Genomic DNA, 22,635 nt, shown 5'->3' with positions numbered 1-22,635 from the left:
CGTTCCACCTTCTCCACTGCTCTCCCTTTGATGTGGATAAGGGGTTGCTCCCTCTGCTGTTTCCTGAATTCCACGATCATCTCCTTTGTTTTGTTGACGTTGAGTGAGAGGTTGTTTTCCTGACACCACACTCCGAGTGCCCTCACCTCCTCCCTGTAGGCTGTGTCGTCATTGTTGGTAATCAAGCCCACTACTGTTGTGTCGTCTGCAAACTTGAATGCTGAGCTGTAGTCAATGGACTACATTCTTACATAGGTATTCCTCTTGTCCAGATGGGATAGGGCAGTGTGCAGTGTGATGACGATTGCATCGTCTGTGGACCTGTTGGGGCGGTATGCAAACTGAAGTGGGTCTAGGGTGGCCGGAAAGGTGGAGGCGATATGATCCTTGACTAGTCTCTCAAAGCACTTCATGATGACAGAAGTGAGTGCTACGGGGCGGTTGTCATTTAGTTCAGTTATCTTTGCCTTCTTGGGTACAGGAACAAGCATGTGGGGACAGTAGACTGGGATAGGGAGCGATTGAATATGTCCGTAAACACACCAGCCAGCTGGTCTGCGCATGCTCTGAAGACGCGGCTAGGGATGCCGTCTGGGAGGGTTAGCAGTCGGCCATGGAGAAGGAGAGGTGAGGGGGGGCGCAGTCCTTGTTAGCAGGCCGTGACGGTGGCACTGTATTATCCTCAAAGCGGGCAGAAGGTGTTTAGTTTGTCTGGAAGCGTGACTTCGGTGTCCGTGATGTGGCTGGTTTTCTTTTTGTAGTCCGTGATTTCCTGTAGACCCTGCCACATACGTCTCGTGTCTGAGCCGTTGAATTGCGACTCCACTTTGTCCCTGTACCGGCATTTCGCTTGTTCGATTGCCTTGTGACAAATAACATTTGATTTGATTTGATTTAGTAGTGTTATGACCTCAAGGCATTAGAGACACTGAGGTGATTTCCATCGCCAGCCCAGTAACAGTGTGTGATTTATGAATACAGGGGCTGTATGGGTTGTAATAGTGTCTGTACTGTACTGTGCAGGTAGTGTTAGACCCGTTCTCTACAGGGGTCTGATTTGGGTCTTATGTTATTTGAGATGGACGTGTTGTTAAGATGATGTGATTAGCCATTGCTAGATCTACAACTGGACCGTTAGCCTGCTGTGGTGTGAGAATACCTGGTTGATTATAGACTTCATTCTCAGATAGGCACTGCAGATTGACTCACTGACAGACCCATCAGAGTAATAACGATGATCATTAAGATTACGACAGCTGAGACAGGAGTAGCATCCTGTAACATTGAGTAGCCACTTTGCTGGTCTTAGACTGTGGTTGCATCCCACCTGCCTTCAAGAGAAACCACGATTAGACATGTGGAAGATCATATGATTTCGCATGTGAAATCGTGTGAAAACGTCTTTTTGGAACACTTTGCGTTCCACTGGGCACGCACTGGTTGAATCAATGTTGTTTCCATGTCTTTTCAATGAAATGACGTGGAACCAAGATGGAATAGATGTTGAATTGACGTCTGTGCCCAGTGGGATGCAATCACATGTTTTCACGTGTAGTTTCATGTGATCACATGTTGCTTTACACGTTATCACATTAACTTCACATGAGATCACGTGATCACATGAAAACATGTGTTTTTGGAACACTTCACGTGTTCACGTGAAATTCATGTGATCTTTCCATAAGGGCCTATCCTCTATATAGTCCACTATATTTGACCAAAGCCCTATGAGCCCTGGTGACAAGTAGTTAACTATACAATGTATAGGGTGCCATTTTGATTGCATTCTAGTTCCAATTAAAATATTATCTCATTTAAAGAAAGCAAGAAACATTGCTATGATAACTGTTTGTTTTGACACTATGTTGGTCTGGTGTCTCTGAGCCACTTGATCGCTAGCTGGTTAGTACATAATGAGGCCTAAGGCTTGACACACACACACGCACACACAACTGAACAGGCCTGTAATCTCACAGTTAACGGTATCTCAAGCTGTACAAACAAAGGCAAGTGGCATGTCAGTTTAATGCAGCAAAGCATAAACTCCCACATCTGTCCTGTACAGAATGTCCATACACACACCCACACGTGTGCACGCACACATGCATGTGCTCGTGCACACACTCACTGCATGACCATCAGACAGACACCCAGCACATCTGTCAGACCAGATAAAAGAAGAATCCCGTCTCTGTGTTTGACTGAGTCTTGATTTGTTTGTTGCCCTTGAAAAAGTCAAAGGGAAAACTGAGAGCATGCAGGGTTGTCCAAGGTTTGTAGTGATGCACGTCGTTGGAGGTTGCATCCCAAATGGCACCCCATTCCCTATAGTGCGCCACTTTTGACCAGAGCCCTCTTCCTCTTCCCTAAAAAGGTACCCTAGTCCCTATAGTGTACCAACTTTTCAACAGAGCCTTCTGGGTGCCATTTGTGCTGTCTCATGACCTAGCCTGGAGATATTGTCCTCTCTCTGCCTGCCTGGCCTTGCCTGCCTCTCCATGCGTATGACTGGCTGTCTGAATCACACACTCACCACAGACAGACTGGCAGCTAATAGCTCAGGCTCCAGTGCTGTGAACCCAACTGGGATTGGCAGGCTACTTATGCTCAGAGAAGGGCCTGCGTCCCAAATGGCTCCCCATTCCCTTTTAGTGGACATTCCCTATAGGCCCTGGTAAAAGTAGAGCAATATATAGGGAGTAGGGTGCCATTTGGGAAGGGTCCAAAGAGCACGGCTCTCTCTTACACAAGCCACTCACACAAGAAAAAGCACTAGGGCAAGGTAAACCTACTATAATACTGTATTGAGCTGTCATTCAAGCCCTGTCAATGTATTTGTTCTCTTTCTTCCATGTACTGTAGATTTTCTCCCTCTTGTGTTTCTATGCAAAGGAGAATTTGATTCATAATGAAATACAAGAATACAGGTTATCTGCTGCACTATGCCATTGATGAGTGTGAGTCTGAAATGGCACCCTATTCCCTATAAAACGCACTACTTTTGACCAGAGCCTCATGAACAGGGGGCCCTTTTGCATGTGCTGTAGCCAAGGTGTGGGCCACAGCCATACACCCCTATAACCAACAAAGATCTGATAAATCACAGCTCGCCATTGAATTGTAGAGGCCATTACCTCTGGGAGCACACATGTAGGTAACAAGCAATACATTTATTGTAATTTCTGCTTTCTATTTCTGTTCCAGTGTTGAATAGTAAAACAGAACTAATGTAGGAGGGTGTTCATAATTAAAGACGGAGAGAGAAAGAGATGAGGCCTGGGATGTATCCCAAATTGCACCCAATTCTCTGCATAGTGCACTACTTTTGACCAGAGACCTATGGGCCCTGGTCAAAAGTAGTGCACTGCATAGGGAAAAGGGTACCATTTGGGACACGGTCCTGGTGTGGTATTGTCTTCTCACCCAGAAGAGCCCTCAAGAGGCTCCATATTCACTCTGATTAATTCACAATAAAACAGGTTTACCTCCCGGGTCTCTGCAGTAGTACCCAGTCTGCAGCCACTGCGGAGGCTGATAAAGCCAGCTCCAGCAAAAGCTCCAGGAGCTATCATGCACACACACACACACACACACACACACAGACACAGACATACAAAAACACACAGACAATGCAGCTTTTTGTCTGCACAGACAAACCTAGCACCTAAAATTAAAGGAGCTCTGGCATTAAAATACAATACCAAATGTACCACTTTTCACAAGCCAACCCTTGCTAGTCAAAACAGAATTCCCCACCCACACTGCACAATCAAAAAGGATACAAAAGAACAGAACTTGTGCAGGTTATCAATATTTAACTATATATGGCGAAGTCTTATGTACTTAAATCAGACGACACAATGGAAGGCCGTTCTTAATCTGTCAGTCCATTTCAAGAGGAGAACTATAAAACTATAAGCCTTCTTTTCTGGTCCCGGGCTGTCAGGAAGTCTCCACATTACACAGGATTTGAAAAGGCCAACTCTGAGGGCGTCTGTAAGGATGACGGGCAGCCGGCAGTATGGAGGAGAAGGTGATGAACAGAACAGGGAGAGAGAGTTGTCTTCCATGAAGCACTGACTGACTCCTCAAGAGGAGACAGAGGCTGTGTCCCAAATGGCAAACGTGGTGCACTATGTAGTAGGGAATAGTGCCCTGGTCAAAAGTAGTGCAGTATGTAGGGAATAGGGTGCCATTTGGGATGCACTCAAAAAGAATATGGAGAGAGTTGTCTTCTTGACTCCTGTTGAGTTTTTCCTTCAGGCCAATTTTGCCTTAAGCTAAGAACTGTAGCGTTAGTTCAGGAGATTTTTAATACATCAACATTCATGGCCTGCATTCATACATTTTAATGCCAGCAAACGTATCGTAATATACTGATACTGAAATTGCCTTCTAACGGTAATTGACATCTATGAATTCAGGTTAAAAGGCATAATGTATCCAAATGAAAGATACCTGAGGCTAGTTATATTACCTGAGGGTCTAATATTACCAATACACAGACCAAGGAGTTCAGAGGCCTCTGCTAAACCAGCAACTGTCTGTCCACCAGAATTCTAACCCTTGATCCATCCACTCCACTTCTACAACCATATCTTTCCTATCACATCATTGGTAAAGCCACACTACAACAGAAATGACTGGATAGAATGGATACACTTGGACATCCTACTTATTTGAGTCCAGTTGCCTACATGTAAATGAAAAATTGCACACAGGGAATAGAGATTTCAGTGCACGCCAGTGATTATAAGAACTGTTCTTATAATTCTCTGGAGATTGTGGAATAGCACGTCAGAGTAATGACCCAGGCTGTGCATCCGGACTGGGATTGTCAGATTATCTATCGCTTTCTGTGGTATTTAATCTCGCAAGAGCTCAGACTAAATGTAGCATAGAGAGGTGTAGAGTTCAGTATGAATACATTGGAGAATTCTCCTCACATTGACCTTCATAGACCGGAAAGAGTCTGTCTCTTCAGAAGAGACAGCGACAGCCCAGCGACAGTTCATGGTTGACCAGTTGCACTGTTAACCAACTCTTTATTTTCTTTTATCTTCCTGTAGGAGTCTGACAGTGGGGCCTGAAGGGGGTAAGTGCATTACATCAGTGTTGTAAGTGTCAGGACTACTCCGAGTCAGGAGTGCTCACTCAAACCTCAAACGGTACCTCTGCACTGAACCCAATCAACAGGAGAGAAGGTTGACTGCTACAGAACAGACAGGAGTGGGACATCCTACGCCCTCAGACAGTAGGGAGGTCTTAATATCTATTTTCTCTCTCTATTACACCACATACAGTAGTCCACATTCATTTCAAGCCTTCAGTCAAAAAAAGCATTGTGCCCTTTGGTAAAAGTATTGCACTTTGATCAAAAGTACACCACTGTTTCTGGTTCAAGGAGTTATCCCGGCCACTTTGAACTGCTTCAGAACAAAGTGAAATGCCAAAACAAACAAAAAGGCAAACAGAGGATAACAAGATATTTGTGTTAATCAAGGTGTGACATACCATCCTCAGTTGGCACGTAAATGTTTAGGTACAGGCAGTCCTCGTTCTGATCCTGCATATAGGTTACCACTGTATCCAAGTTGGCTGTGAACCACACCGGCAGCATATCGTTGAGTAACTTTTCCTCCAGGTACTGTGGACACACAGGGGCGAACTGGGTAGCATTCCTGATCCCAGGCCATGACATGGGTGGCTCTGGGGGCTGGAAGCGTCTCTCCCCTGTAGGGGCCAAAGCGTATGGGATCCCCAAGTACTGCTCCACGGGCCCTAGGATCTCATTGGGCAGCGTCGTCTTTAACCCCCGCAGCTTCCCGTAATTTGTGGTGACAACAGGGTGGACTGGGGTCTGAGCCACGACCGGCAGACACACAGACGCTAACAGGAAGCCAATCCATAAGAGAAGGCAGACCTTGGATAAGTAGACCATCCCCAATCCATGGGCTATAGTGGCTCCTCCAGAGCTCAATGGAGAGGTACTGGTTCCCCCTGGCCTGGCTCCCCTCAACATGCTCCTGCTGCACTCAGCCAAGCAGATTGCGGTCCTGGAAATTCCGGAACTCCTCTCCCACCCCCCACAGCAGCCCAGACCAATAATCTGCTCCTCAGGCTGTGATTGACAGCTGACAGACAGAGCTCCAGCCAATCAGAGCAGTTTTGTGCAACTCGGTGCCCCCCATCCCAAGAGAGTGGGTCTACGTGTAGGTCATTGGTCGGGGGTGCAGTGCCTGTATTTGTCTCCAGATGTCTTTGCTCGTCGACCCAGTTCCAGCTTGGTTGGTTACCCTGCAGGGAAGACAGAATGAGACATGGAAGTTAATCCTCGACACATCAAAGGCTACATACAGTATGATGTCCAAATCCCTTCCAATAGTTGAAATTGTATCTTTCTAACAAATCAATAGCATGGAATAGACAACAACATAAAAGTGTGGTTTCGAGTGGAATCAACAACAGAGATATTATATTGGCAAACTGCTTTATTACCTTGTGTGACATCATCATTATGGTCAGGATAATGTTGCACATAGCGGCAGTTTCAATAAAAGAAAACTCCAAGGCTGCATCCCGATGATTCTCCCTAAAGTGTGCACTTGCACACTTGCCATTATGGAGTTAACAATGGTGGAAACTCTCTAGTCAATGATTACACCAATCCAATGCTTGTAAATTCATGACAGGAAGTGCGCAAGTACACACTTCTGGAAAAGGGGGGAGAAAAAGGATGCAGCCCAAAATTTGACATCACACAAAAAAATACTACAGTTTACTATAGAATGCTACAGTACTTACTATAGAATTATGTAGTTAACTGTAGGATACTGTAGAATACTATACTACACAATGTAGTATCTGTTGATCATGTGTACTGTAGTACTTAGTATTTTTTGTGTATTGTTGAATACTATAGTAAATACTACTGTCACGACTTGATCTATTTCACCGGTCCATGTGCTTGTCTCCACCCCCCTCCAGATGTCGCTTATTATCCCCAGTGTATTTATCCCTGTGTTTCCTGTCTCTCTGTGCCAATTCGTCTTGTTTTGCCAAGTCAACCAGCGGTTTTTCCTAGCTCCTTTTCCAGGTCTCTGTTTTTCCTAGCCCTCCTGGTTTTGACCCTTGCCTGTCCTGACACCTAACCCGCCTGCCTGACCACTCTGCCTGTTCTGATCTCGAGCCTGCCTATCCCCTTGTACTGTTTTGGACTCAGACCTGATTACTGAACCCCTGCCTGTCCTGACCTCAAGCCTGCCTATTGCTGCCAAACTAAACCTGATTCAGATGACGATCCTACCCATGCTAGATTACGGAGACATCATTTATAGATCGGCAGGTAAGGGTGCTCTCGAGTGCTAGAAGTTCTTTACCATTCGGTCATCAGATTTGCCACCAATGCTCCTTATAGGACTGCACTCTATACTCCTCTGTAAACTGGTCATCTCTGTATACCCGTTGCAAGTCCCACTGGTTGAGGCTTATTTATAAAACCCTCTTATGCCTCACTCCCTCCTATCTGAGTTATCTACTGCAGCCCTCATCCTCCACATACAACACCGTTCTGTCAGTCACATTCTGTTAAAGGTCCCCAAAGCACACACATCCCTGGGTCGCTCCTCTTTTCAGTTCTGCAGCTAGCGACTGGAACGAGCTGCAACCAACACTCAAACTGGACAGTTTATCTCAATCTTTTCATTCAAAGACTCAATCATGGACAATGTTACTGACAGTTGTGGCTGCTTTGTGGGATGTATTGTTGTCTCTACCTAATTGACCTTTTGTGTTGTTGATTGTGCGGCGCGACATAATGTTCGTACAATGTTTTGTACTGCTACCATGTTGTGTTGTCAAGTGTTGCTGCCTTGCTATGTTGTTGTCTTAGGTCTGTCTTTATGTAGTGTTGTGTTGTCTCTCTTGTTGTGATGTGTGTTTTGTCCTATATTTATATTGTATTTATTTATTTTAATCCCAGGCCCCTGTCCCCGCAGGAGGTCTTTTGCCTTTTGGTAGGCCGTCATTGTAAATAAGAATTTGTTCTTAAATAAAGGTTAAATAAAAAAAGAATTGCCTGGTACTGTTTGGCTCTGACCTGGTTTATGAACTCTCGCCTGTCCCCGACCTGCCTTTTGCCTACCCCTTTTGTTATAATAAATATCAGAGCTCAACCATCTGCCTCCTGTGAAAATGATGTCATGGCTTTAGAAGCTTCTGATAGCCTAATTGACATCATTTGAGTCAATTGGAGGTGTACCTGTGGATGTATTTCAAGGCCTAACTTCAAACTCGATGCCTCTTTGCTTGACATCATGGGAAAATCAAAAGAAATCAAGACCTCAGAAAAAAAATTGTAGACCTCCACAAGTCTGGTTCATCCTTGGGAGCAATTTCCAAACGCCTGAAGGTACCACGTTCATCGGTACAAACAATAGTACGCAAGTATAAACACCATGGGACCACGCAGCCGTCATACCGCTCAGGAAGGAGACGCGTTCTGTCTCCTAGAGATGAATGTACTTTGGTGAGAAAAATGCAAATCAATCCAAGAACAACAGCAAAAGAACTTGTGAAGATGCTGGAGGAAACAGGTACAAAAGTATCTATATCCACAGTAAAACAAGTCCTATATCGACATAACCTGAAAGGCCGCTCAGCAAGGAAGAAGCCACTGCTCCAAAACCGCCATAAAAAAGCCAGACTACGGTTTTGCAACTGCACATGGTGACAAATATTGTACTTTTTGGAGAAATGTCTTCTGGTCTGATGAAACAAAAATAGAACTGTTTGGCCATAATGACCATTGTTATGTTTGGAGTAAAAAGCTGAAGAACTCCATCCCAACCATGAAGTACAGGGGTGGCAGCATCATGTTGTGGGGTTGCTTTGCTGCAGGAGGGACTGGTGCACTTCACAAAATAGATGTCATCGTGAGGTAGGAAAATTATGTGGATATATTGAAGCAACATCTCAAGATATCAGTCAGGAAGTTAAAGCTTGGTCGCAAATGGGTCTTCCAAATGGATAATGACCCAAAGCATACTTCTAAAGTTGTTGCAAAATGGCTTAAGGACAACAAAGGCAAGGTATTGGAGTGGCCATGACAAAGCCCTGACCTCAATCCTATAGAAAATGTGTGGGCAGAACTGAATAAGCATGTGCGAGCAAGGAGGCCTACAAACCTGACTCAGATACACCAGCTCTGTAAGGAGGAATGGGCCAAAATACACCCAACTTATTGTGGGAAGCTTGTGGAAGGCTACCCAAAATGTTTGACCCAAGTTAAACAATTTAAAGGCAATGCTACCAAATACTAATTGAGTGTATGTACACTTCTGACCCACTGGGAATGTAATGAAAGAAATAAAAGCTGAAATATATCATTCTTTGTACTATTATTCTGACATTTCACATTCTTCAAATAAAGTGGTAATCCTAACTGACCAAAGACAGGGACTTTTTACTAGGATTAAATGTCAGGAATTGTGAAAAACTGAGTTTAAATATATTTGGCTAAGGTGTATGTAAACTTCCGACTGCAACTGTATTCACGCTTGAGTATTTTTTCATATGAGAATCACTCCACAGTGTAGGAAACATTTCCTCATGGTTATCCATATAAAACCAGAGCACCCCATTCACAAAACGAGCCTACCTAGATCCTCCTACACTTCAATACAATCTATCAGCATTCTGTTAGTAGTATCGTAGCCAAGCAAGGGGGGGGGGGATATACTCCAGTCTACTGAGTAGATTATTTCTCTTAGGGTACTTTACTCCACCAAGGAGCTTACGTGTGAAGCCTCATGAATAGGAGCGCTGGCCGGTTAAGAAGCCTCTCACAGACATTTGTGTCAGAAGCAGATGGCTTATGCATGCAGCAGGTCATTTCATTTCATTTCGGAGGAAGAAGAGACTCTCCTCTCTTGCCTCATTCCGCTGCATGCCCTCGGATGGTGTTGAGACTGAGACGATGGTGGTCTGCTTGTCAAATCAGTGACGTCGATGAATTACTTTCCCACTCTTGTAACACAGCATGAGAATGACACTCACACTGCCAGGGGGATTACATTGGATGCCTAACTGCCATTGTTGACTTCGTATATTCTGTTTGACATCAAAAATGGAATAATTCAATAAATAAGTAAAAGTTGAATGTAAGAAACAGAACCAGATTCTAAACAAAGACAGGATAAAGAATGTGATCCAAGATTATGGTCCAGTTTAATGTTGATTGAGGAAATAATAAGGTGGAATGGACTATGTTCATATATTTCAGCAGTTCCTGTATAAACGCAATACATATTCAGTCTGCCTTCTTACCAGTAACACACCAGAAAGAGAGAGTGAGGAGAAAAAGAGGGAGATGGATTATGAAGAGATGAAAGAGATGGAGAGATGGGGCATACTATTCTCACTGTCTGTATGATTACAAGAGATAAGTCTTTTGAATTTCAATAAAGGCTGAATCCATCATTTGCATTTTAATTATTATAAAACATGTGGTTCAGGGAGCTGTATCTCCTCACTGAAATAGGTAGTCGGTAGAAAATGTCCTTGAACGGACAAAAAATAAAACATCACTAAGCAACGTCCCAAATGGCACCCTATTTCGTATATAGTGCACTACTTTTAACCAGGGCCCATTGGGAATAGGGTGCCATTTGGGATGCGAACCAAACAAAACTCAACATCAACTTTACTTGACCTTCTCGTGATGCACATACAGGACATCTTTTATTGGCCTCTTAAAGATGGTCATGAACACTACACAGGGGCCTTCCCTGTAGCTCAGTTGGTAGAGTATGGTGTTTGCAACGCATGGTGTTTGCAACGCCAGGGTTGTGGGTTCGATTCCCACGGGGGGCCAGTACGAAGAATTTCTTTTTTAATGAAATGTATGCTCTGGATAAGAGCGTCTGCTAAATGACTTAAATGTAAATGTAAACAATAGAAAGGAAGCCAGACTTCCTCCCTCACTAAAATGAGATAGAGGGCCAACAGAGATCCTTGACAACCAATAAAGGATTGATATTTATCAAAGTTGACAGTACTGAACACGAAGATATTGTCAACCGCTGAGCTGGAAAAAAGTATGTGTGTGTGCGCCATTTGTAATGATAGTTTTGTTGACAATTCATGTTGAACTTGGACGGAGCAAATACTTCTTTTTTTTAAAACAGGATTGATTTGATAAGGATAGCTCATGACGTTGTGATACTGTAATAACCTTGCTCTCTGTAACCATGCCAGCAGACATGGGTAAAATGTGTATTCCAGTAACATCCAAATATCAATTTACTAAATGGTATGGGACGCATGTAACAAAGTGCTGAACTATTGAACTTTACTTCAGTAGGCTAACACAGTGTAGGTCCTGTGTGGCTCAGTTTGTATATCATGGCACTTGCAATGCCAGGATTGTCGGTTTGATTCCCACTGGGGCCACCCATATGAAAATGTATGCAGGCACAATAGTCACTTTGGAGAAAAGTTTTGCTAAATGATTGATAATTGTATATTATAATAATACAGTTGTTTTATGCGGTCTTACAGTGAATGGCTATGCCTACTATTGGATTCCAAATTGAAATGCTGTCCAGTGTATTTGGATAGGTGTTCTATTTTGACACTTATGCCATGTTATACCCAGAATGTCGTCTATAGGCCTGTCACCCATAGGCCTATTCTTGAGGAAAATTGCACAAGTGAGGTAAAATGTCTCCAATTGTGATTTTTTTTTTTTTTTCTTCTGATGGGTAGGCCTGACTGACTGACTCAAATAGGCCTATAATGATGTCACCAACTGGGAGAGCTATGATAACAGTGTGTCACTCCAAATATGTAAAGTGAATTTGAAATAGGCCTAATGTTCAAATCATGTAAAAAGTAAGCCTATTTGGTAACACTTTCCATAAAGTACATACCTATGAAGCTTTATAACGTCTTTTGTAATGCATTAATACACTTACATTGTGTTATGACAATATAGACCAATTATTTACAATAAGTATTTGGGTTGAGACCTGATGCCCCTCCAAAGCCTTCAGCCTACCATCACATCTAATCAAAATGCACGCAGGCCTATTAGGGACCAGAATGTTGACCTTTCATTCATTACAAATAATACAGTTAAACCCTGTTACATTTCTGACAATGTCTATAATATTATTCTCGGTGTCAATTCGAATAGCACACGCCTATTTATAATCTGGAGGAAGGCAAGGGGTTGGTGGAATAGACATGAAGACAGCTTGAAGAATCATTCATAGGAGAGTGACAGCCTTCTCTCTAGCTTGTCCGCCTGCGTACTGGAGGTACAGCCTACATAGACATGAGAATATGATATCTTGCTTTCGCAAAGACTAAAAATCTTAAAAATCTTAAAATGCAACCAAGATTTTAAAAAAAGGGCTTACAGTTTTCAAGGTAGCAGAACATAGCAGGATTCATTTAAGGTGAATGTTCAAGACAGTAGTCTACGCATTTTTTCCAATTTGTCTCGTCCCCAAATATCTACCAGATATCCACAGTACCATCTTGTGGTTCTCCGCTGAACTCACTCTGGTGATGTGGTGCCAGATTCAGCCTGGATGGGAATCTGCAGTCTACAATGCACCTCACACCTTTTGATAGGTATACGGAGGTGTTCAAGCTATGCTTAATGGTGGGTCAAACACACATTCACTGCAAGACGCTCCTCTCCCATTCTAAAAGCCTGCTATTATGTGGAATATAGATGACAGACAGACAGACAGACAGACAGACAGACAGACAGACAGACAGACAGACAGACAGACAGACAGTGGACCTGGCCCTTCAACACTGGTGGTGAGTGTATGGTTACAGTTGCACTTATAGCCAGCCTATATACTTAAATGAAATTAATTATGGCATCTCCATAGCAGTGCTGCCAAGAGCCGCTTTGTCATCTGCAGGGATTAAATAGCACTGGACATCATGGGTGCTGCTCTCTGTTCAAACACAGATAGCCCTTTCCAAGGGCTTGTGTGAAATAATGTGGCCACAGCCGATTAGAGTTGTGAATGGCATGTCCCTTAGGCTATAATACGTTTTTGCGCGTTTTTCTCCATGGTCAATTTGTCATTATCGAATCCAACGCATGTTGCTGTGGCCCTTTACATAAGAAGCGAATAAACAACAATTTGATCATTCTGGCTTTGAGCAAAGAAACCCCTCAACACGTCTTTAAAGTGCGTAGAGCATGGCTCAATCGTCTTTGCAATGCCAGGCGATTTCGTTCAACACATGGCTTGTTTTCATTATTACATTGAATAATGATCATACACATTTCTGAAAAACAGGTTGCGCGCCACGCACTTTAAGCAAATGACAGAAATTAATTCCCTGTGGTAGTCAAGCTCTTCTCAAAATGTCTGCAGCGCGAGTCCGGACAAGCCATATAATCGGAAAGCCGCCAGAAAACAGCCAGAAAACAAACAAATTATAGGTGGTCTAAATTAAACTAAACTGTGTGAAAGAGAAAATGGGTTTACTGACTATTTGTAGGCTAATAACAAGACTTACCTTTGCGATATTCCCACTGTGTGAATTTTGCTCGTAGTCCTGACTTCAAGGGATGTGATAATAAAATATACACCACCACACGGGAAAAAATAAAACTCCACAGTGTGCGCTCCTCTGAAAATCCCAACGTGACAGTGGGGTCCAGATAAAAACAGTCAAACTCTGCTTCAGGTTCTATGCAGAAAATACAAATTGAGGTTTCCGGGTGTTAATGACACACGTCGCCTATAAGGTAATTTCAGTAAGTCACTGTAGTAGCACGGTCAATTGTGCTGCATCTAATTTCCGTAATAGAGAGAAAGCGAGGAGAGATCGGACAGCAAAGACGAGAGATTAAGGATGGAAAGACCAGGGTTGTTCAGTCGGGCGCCCCCCTCTCGCTCTCTCTCTCTCTCTCTCTCTCTCACTCTCTCACTTTCTCCCTCTCTCTAGCTCCAGTTGCTATTGGACTACACTAAATGAAATGTACAAAGCCTGCAGCCAATGGATTGCCGCATTCTCTCCATCACTGTTAACCAGCTGCCAGTATGGACCAGTTTTGGCATCCGTGAGGAAAGGACAGGAGGGTAGCAGGTGTAGTACGGCATACTGTAGTTTTGTTTTGCTGATCATATTCACCCTGGCTGGCTGTTCGACCCATGTAGGTACCTGTAATGAAACGTGTATCAAATATCTATTAACAAACTCTTCAGCTATACAACGAGCCAATTCAGCTTAAGCAAAATTGAATTCAGCTTAAGCAAAGTTTCGATCCAGTAGCCAAGCACTGGCGTATCTTATTTGAACTGTTAGTGTTTTCATATATATTTAATGAAGCTTAAATGGAGGTAATCTGCCCTTAAACTGGCTGAGACACCGTGCCCTATAGCTATCAACAACTGAATAATAACACGAAGTGAAAAAGTTCTTTGGGATTTTCAACCAGCAGAGTGAAGCCAACTGTGCCAAAACGAAAGAAACAATTATATGGAAACATACATTTACATTTTAGTCATTTAACAGACGCTCTTACCCAGAACGAATTAGAAGAGCAATTAGGGTTAAGTGCCTTGTTCAAGGGCGAATCGGCAGATTTTTTATCTAGTTTCGAACAAGCAACCTTTCAGTTACTGGCCCAACGCTATACATATTTTTATCCTGCATTGCAGAGAAAACATGTAAAAGTTAACTACAGTATGCATTATCCCACACATGCCGATAGACAGACATGATTAAAGGGACCAAGAGATCTCCCTCTGAGTTCTGTTTCCAGCATAGATGAATGTGGTCGCCTCCGGCAGCCTAACGTAAATTCTGATAACCAAGTTTGCTTTGCCCTCATGTTGGTGCTAGCAAGCTAGCAAGCAGGCTAGGTAGTGCTAGGTATCAACAGCCAATCCATTAGGGGCTGGAAACTATAGTGAGCTTCGATTGGTCAATAGCAACGCGATGTCACGGAGTATTTGTATAAAGTTCAGCTTTCCCCAACTTTGGTCACACGCTGTTCACTCTGCGGTGCCCATGCTTGCTTCACCCAGCTTTATTGAGACGAAAATAAGGAAACCCTCACTAGCTCACCGAACCTATGTCAAATCATTTGACATTTCTGTCTATTTAATGTAGAGATTAGCCTACAAAGTAGCCTAGATGTAAATTCATTTTGTATAAGTCAGTCTTTAATTCACCAAGGTGTATTAGCATGTAGCCTGTGCTGAATGATTTTGTGAAAGGCAAAGACTTCCTGTGTTTCTGTTTAGGGATCCTCTGGCAGCACCTTACGGTCGCTGTCCAACGTCCTTTGGTGCTGAACATTAGATCGCGGGATCCAAATTGTACCGCTGTCCGTGGTGCTGAAATAACCTCTCGGCGCTATTTGCTTGTCTGTTAAGGCCAACACATTTTAACTTTCTACGCACGAAAACGTCACTATAGTAGGCTAATAAATTGCCTTCAAGTCATGTTTACCATTTCCCTTAGGGTTGGGTTGCCAAATTCCTCATAATCACTACAACACCTCACCACAACATGGTGTCGTCAGTCAGAGGCCAGTGTGGACAGAATCACATAGTTGTTTTCCTAAATGGCACACTATTCTCTACATATTGCACTATTTTTGTTAGGGATTTTGGCACTGAAGCCCTTAATCTACTTCCTCAGAGTCAGATTAACTTGTGGATACCATTTGAATGTCTCTGCGTGCAGTTTGAAGGAAGTTGCCAACTAGCATTAGCGCAATTACTGGAAACAGCTAGCATGAAAGGGATAGTTCTACCTCTCTAACTTCCTTCATACTGGACACAAAGTTAATCTGATTCTGGAGAAGTTGATAAAGGGCATCATTGCCAAAATCCCTAACAATCCCTTTAATCTCAAAGCCACTGCCGAGCACCCATTGTTTTAAAACATAGAGGTGACAAAACATCACTGAATGTATTATTCTAATCTAGGACCACACACACACACACACACACACACACACACACACACACACACACACACACACACACACACACACACACACACACACACACACACACACACACACACACACACACACACACACACACACACACACACACACACACACACACACACACACGCCTGAACAGTCTATGTAAGGTAAGTGTCACGCAGAACCATCCAACATTCTAGTCAGAAATACAAACATTCTCATCACATGTTAACGATGACATTCTCATTTTTGTTATTTTTATTCATACACATTTCGATGTGTTCTGGTCCTCTTTTTAGCCAATTAACTGCTGTGAAACGGAAAGTTTGCCTAGTCTGTAGAAGACAACCATTCTCTCTCTTGACATTTTGAACGCACTATTCTTATCTCAATATAGCTTTTCCTCTTCCTGAAGTTAATGTAAAAAGGCAGAATCTATTAGGTGTGTCCCAGAGGAGGCTGGTGGGAGGGGCTATAGGAGGACGGGCTCATTGTAATGGCTGGAATGGAATCAATGGAATGGTACCAAACACGTCAAACAAATGGAAACAGTGTGTTTGACTCCCTAGAGTTCATTCCAGCCATTATAATGAGCTCATCCAATAGCTCCTCCCACCAGCCTCTGGTATATACTGTATCAACCACAAAGCGTAGATTCACTCATACAATATTTGTGATGTTTGAGTTTCTCTGAGAAATCCAGCATTTCCAACGGCATTGCCAACCGCATTGTGAGTACATTTAAAAACTTTTTCCTTTTGTCTTTTTCCTATTTTGGAGGAATGATTTACATTAAACAAAGACCCCAATTCTGTCTCCACAATAATGTTTGGAAAAACTTCCAACATCTGTATCATTTGGGTTGAGCATTGAACACCACACTGCACACCAGTCTAAGTTATATGAAACAGGAATTTCTTACTGTCACGTCCTGACCATAGAAAGCTGTTATTCTCTATGGTAGAGTAGGTCAGGGCGTGACAGGGGGGGTTTTCTAGTGTAGATTTTCTATGTTGTTATGTTCTAGTTTTTGTATTTCTATGTTGGGTTTTGTTTGGGATGATCTCCAATTAGAGGCAGCTGGTCATCGTTGTCTCTAATTGGAGCTCATACTTAAGTAGGTGTTTTTCCCACCTGGGTTTGTGGGAGATTGTTTTTGAGTTAGTGTATGTTAACTCTTCGTCACGGTTTGTTGTTTATTTGTTTATTCAGTTTATTTTGTATGTATGCATAGTTTCACAGTTCAATAAAATATGTGGAATGATAATCCCACTGCACTTTGGTCCGCTTCATCCTACGACAACCGTGACACTTACAGTCTTTAGTTTGGGTACCTACTTGGCTTAGTAAATATATCAAATCAGAGTTGCTATACGAATATTAACGTGTCTGTTAAATAGGAATTAATTCATGATTAAATCATTATTTAATAACTCGCTCTGCCTAGATAAATTAAAGGGGATTCTTTAAAGTAAGATCACCTTCAACAGTTACAGGTTTCTTTCGGATTATAATGTTATGCAAATTATTTTAAAAAACGTTACTGTCACGACTTCCGCCGAAGTCGGTCCCTCTCCTTGTTCGGGCGGTGTTCGGTGGTCGACGTCACCCGCCTTCTAGCCATCGCCGATCCACTTTTCATTTTCCATTTGTTTTACACACCTGGTTTCAATTCCCCAATTACATGTTCATTATTTAACCCTCTGTTTTCCCCATGGTTTTTGTGCGTGATTGTTTTATGTATGTTCGGTCCGTTATTGTGGGCTCGGTATTACGACATGTTATTGGAATATTTGAGTAAAGTTACTTGTCTTACTCATCTCTGCTGTCCTGCGCCTGACTCCTCTGCACCAGCTACACCCAGACCACTACAGTTACTGGAGGAAAGAGTTGCTAAAACTACTGTAATAATGTAATATTCATGTAATTTTCATTTTAAAATGAACAGGAACACAAAAGGTCATTGGTCACACTGGTAGACATACAGTAAGGAGCTAAGTGGCATTGGAAACTGTTTGGTATCTGCCGCTGCATGTCAGTGGTCTGTTTACTCTACAAGACAAAGCTATTGCTGGAGGAAAGTGAGGAAAGTTTGGTGCCCAGACGACTCTGAGCCTCGTGAACTTGGAGTGATTTTATGCCCATAGGGGTTGCCCCAGCCCCACCTCTGTACATGGAAAGTCCAGACCTTTTGATCAAAATCATAAATGGGGGCTGCCACAGCAAGTGAGCACGATAGACAGAAACAGTTTGTTATACACTCAGAAAGAAATAGGTTTGGTAGATATCCAACATAACAAAAGCCCCCGATCACAATAATGAAGAACGGTCAAAGTCCTCTGACTATCGCTGTTAGGTATTTCTTACCGGATTCTCTCTCGTCATTTACTGTACCACTGATCGCCTTTAGCCGCATCTATGATGTCTTGACTATAGTGTACATGTTGGTTCCTGGTCATCTATGACCTCTACTGACTCACCATTTCCCAATCAACTTGGCTATGATCACCACAAATCATCTCCGGTCACACCCTCTTCTTCGACTGAATCTGGATGCTACAGTAACATACTGGATCCCGGTGTGGTGAATTAATGAAGTTCTCTGTATGTCTGGTCTACAGTAAAATGGCCCTCAGCTAGATTATGATGATCTGTAACACAGTGGGGAGGAGTGTGAAATTCCTCCATTCTGAGGCTGATTAGGAAGTCTTTAGCCTAGCTAATTTGTCAACGAGAGGCCCCTTCAACGGTTGGACTGTGAATAAGGCCTGGGATGCTCAATAAAGGACTCTGTTAATCAGGGGAATGAGATGACGAGGACTGTTGGATTCCCAGTGGATTCAAAATCCCCTCCTAAATGGGGTTTATGATGATTGACTGGACTCGGGAACAGATTGTAAATCATTAGCAGCAATGACTTCTGTTGTCACAGGGGTAGGCCTTCAAACTTTCTGCCTAGATATATTTTTGTATAGTATCATACTTTGTTTTTCGAACATTACTGTAGTGTAAAATGTAAACCGGCCTCTAAAAGTAATGTTTGTGCTATACCTTTGTACCTTACACTTCAGTTGGTGATTACCTAACAGAACATGCGATGCTCTCTTACCTAAGCCCCTAAGTCACCTCTTGTCCTGGGTGGCTGTGGAGTGTGGATTGTGGAAAGCACAGGAGGCCTTAGGTTCTATCATGAGGAGTCTTTGCAGAACACCTGAGCCCGTACACATAAAACAGTGTGCTGATCTAGGATCAGGTCTTCTCTGTCAATATAGTCTTATTCATTATGATCTAAAAAGGCAAAACTGAGAGGGTCTTACATAGTGGGCTTCGGTGAATGACGGCTTCTTTCAACATTTATCCACAGAGTTCCTGTCTTTCACTGTTTTAGGGAACGGTTTCTCAGACCCAGAGTAAGCCTAGCAAGAAGCATATTTCACGGGTTTTTGCCATTTAAAATGCTTTTTACTCTAGGATTATGCTTAATCTGTTTCTGGCAAACCGGCCCTATAGTTTGTTTGTTTAAGTGTGTTAGTTTGGATCAGTAGCATCGATGTCAAGATCATTGAGGGGCAGCGGGACAAACATGGCAACATGGAGTGTTTCCTGACAGGCTGCGGCCTGGGCACACACACACTGTTGTTGGAAATGCTCATGTACTTACCCTCGGCTTTATGCAAAACATGTTATGATTGCCACTGCCATGAAAAACAAGGGTATTTTATGTATTTATTTGCCTTGGGCAATCTGAAAGCTCATTTGTTTGAGCAGCCTATTGTTGGTGTCTATCTAGGGATGTCAAAATGCTGCAGCTGCTGAATTAAGTAGCAAAACAGCTATACTTATGCATTGATTCATTCATTTCACATTTGTGAACACCGATACACATCAGAGAAATGCGCTAGACATTTTAAAAGTTAACATTTTTTCCAAGCCAAACCAAAATACAGTATGAGCACCAAACATGGTTAAATACATGGTTTCAATTTGTCATCTGCCGTAATTGTCTGTTTTGGCAACACTATTCCAGTCATTGAGAAGAAACCCATTACCTATTATGAAAGACAGACATTACATAAAACAATTACTGCTAAATCAATGACTGTGTCAATTTACAGTGAAATATCATGAAATATGGGACTGAAGCTACAGTATATTTAGATATGAGCACCAAGCATGAAATCCTTCACCAGCATGTGTTTTTTTGCATTGGGACTAATAGTCTCTCCATGAAAACGAACCGTCACCCCTCAACCCCTTCTTGTCATGTATTTCACTCAAAGTCACACTGTGAACTTGTTAATGGTAAGGTTTGAGGCATTCCCATACTGTATACTCTTCATGTAGGAGTCCATCTCACTCCCATTTTTTATACGTGTTGTCACAGAGACCTGTGTAATAGGCTGCGTTTGTGTCTCAATGGCACCCTTTTCCCTATTTAGTGCACTACTTTTGGTCAGGGCCTATAGGGAAACCCATAGAGCTCTGTTCAAAAGTAGTGCACTACATATGGGATTTTGTCACGCAACCTGTGCTTTTACATATGTCTTCGTTTGACCAGAACATTCTGACCTGGTCTAATACTCTGTCGCACAAACTCAACTGCAGTTCTCTTTGCTGCAGTCGAACACACAGGGAACCAACTTTTTATTTATAAAATGCATTTTGAAAAGAGCAGATAGTTGGTCATGTATGACATCACCAAACCAGTTATATCACCCACAATTCATCTTCAAGACTTCAACTGTGAACCTCTTTAAGGTAGAGGTCTAGCGGGCTCATGGGTTCTGGTCTTTAAAGCAAAGCTATAGCATAATAGTAGCCTAGTGTATCAGTGAACTGATGACGGTCAGTTAACTAAAACATAACAACCAGCTAACGGACTACAGTAGCTGAGGATTCAACTCACACTGCTCTTCTACATGGCTTGGTAATGTGAACATGGCCAGCCAAGGTGCACCTGGTGCACAGGGTCCAACCCATACACTTTTCCCAGAAGTTCTCTCTCTCCCGCTCTCTCCATTTGTTTTTTATTCATCATAAATTCTCTGAAACCTCTTAGAAGGTCTTCCATGGGTCTGGGACAATGCAACTGTAGTTGTGTAGCTCTGGGAATTCATTGGGTTTCTCTTAAAGTTGTTGTTGTTGTTATTTTGGTTGTTGTTGTTGTTTTCTCTAGCTCTCATACTGTGCATGACGTGAGGACATGACTGACCCATGACTGGCCCATGACTGACCCATGACTGACTCATGACTGGCCCATGACTGACCCATGACTGGACCATGACTGACCCATGACTGACCCATGACTGACCCATGACTGGCCCATGACTGGACCATGACTGACCCATAACTGGCCCATAACTGGACCATGACTGACTCAGAGCCATCCAGGCCGTGAAAGAGAGAGGCAGAGAATGCCCAGCCCTCACTTCAGGCTCAGAGGCTCTGCTTTGGGCAACACTCCCTCTGACATGCAGCATCCATCCACAACCAATGGCTTTCCACACACCATGTAACTGGCACGCAGCATCAGCACTGCCCCACTTCTCCCTCCTGTTGTGAAAGCATTACCGGATGGCGCCCATCCGCCTCGCCCGCCCGCGCCGAGAGAGGACATGCATAAAACAAGGCTGAGCTGAGCCCCTGAGGTTAATGTGTGGACGAGCGCACAGATGCAGAAGGATCACTGACACAGAATACCTCTTATAAAACAAGAGAGGAAAGGATACGCTGCAGGACATGTTGAGAGTTGTATGCAGAGTGCAAAAAAAACATCATTTTTTACGCCTTTGCGTGTATTTGTTTCTATATTTCATGAGGAGTGTACTGGGTATTTCTGTTGTTGAGTACATTATATGTAATGTATTGTATGTAGTGTCTGCAGTAATATGACATCTTGAGGTTAGATATTATACACGAGAGTCGTCTTCTGTATGTTTGTGGATATTACTCTAGGATCACAGAAGCTGATCAAGGTAGGAGAAAAATCATTCATCCAAACGCATCAAAGAAGGACAGGATAGCTTGGCTTGTGTCCTTTATGATGTACAGCAGAGTACACATCAGTAAGGGACAACAGATCACAGAGGCTGAATCCCAAATGGCACCCTTCTCCCTACATAGTGCACTACTTTTAAACAGAGCCCCTTCATCCCCTTATGGGCCCTGTTCAAAAAGTAGTGTACTATTGTAGTGCCAATTGGGACGCATCCAGAATGAGCCATAAACAGGGTGTTGGATCCATGGGACATATTCTTGGAATGACTTGATGGGTTTCGGTTCGGGTCGATGCAGTCACCACCTGCTGCCCATCTGGAATGTATTGCTAGCTCCATCCCTCACGTCAACACCTGTGTGCCGCCTCTCTAACCCTGCAGCTTCTCTTCTCCCTGTCCAAGCGGTTACAACTTCCTCTGCTAAGAGGGCAATAGGGGGGTCAGAGCGGTTTATAGCCTTAATGTATAGTCATGGATCTGGATGTGGTTATCACGCCTACTCCCGCTCCGCCGCTCATCGTCGCCGGTCTGCTAACCACCGGCCCTCAGTAGTCTCAGTCTTCAGGCGGTATTGGTTTCATTTTTAATGTCCAGTACGCTTCTCTTGTTTTGTATAGCTTCACGTTCCTTGTTCTTAAACCCTCCAACTGCACTTGC

General features: G+C 43.1%; 1 protein-coding gene across 2 annotated transcripts in view; it reads right to left on the bottom strand.

Moving 5' to 3' along the window:
* The window catches only part of LOC106575199 (neuroligin-4, X-linked-like), a 73,161-nt gene extending 59,235 nt beyond the window's left edge, over positions 1–13,926 (bottom strand). For both annotated transcript variants that reach the window (XM_014151534.3, XM_014151535.3), the window contains exons 1-2: positions 13,552–13,926; positions 5,515–6,297 (exon numbers count right to left, since the gene is read on the bottom strand). In XM_014151534.3, coding sequence (XP_014007009.1) covers positions 5,515–6,022 — 508 coding nt within the window. In that variant the 5' untranslated portion in view covers positions 6,023–6,297; positions 13,552–13,926. The remainder of the gene's footprint in view (positions 1–5,514; positions 6,298–13,551) is intronic.
* Between the last annotated feature and the right edge of the window lie 8,709 nt (positions 13,927–22,635).

The sequence above is a fragment of the Salmo salar genome, chromosome 17 (genome assembly GCF_965601325.2).
Source record: "Salmo salar chromosome 17, fSalSal1, whole genome shotgun sequence".
Taxonomy (NCBI): domain Eukaryota; kingdom Metazoa; phylum Chordata; class Actinopteri; order Salmoniformes; family Salmonidae; genus Salmo; species Salmo salar.
This window is presented reverse-complemented; position numbering and strand designations above follow the sequence as displayed.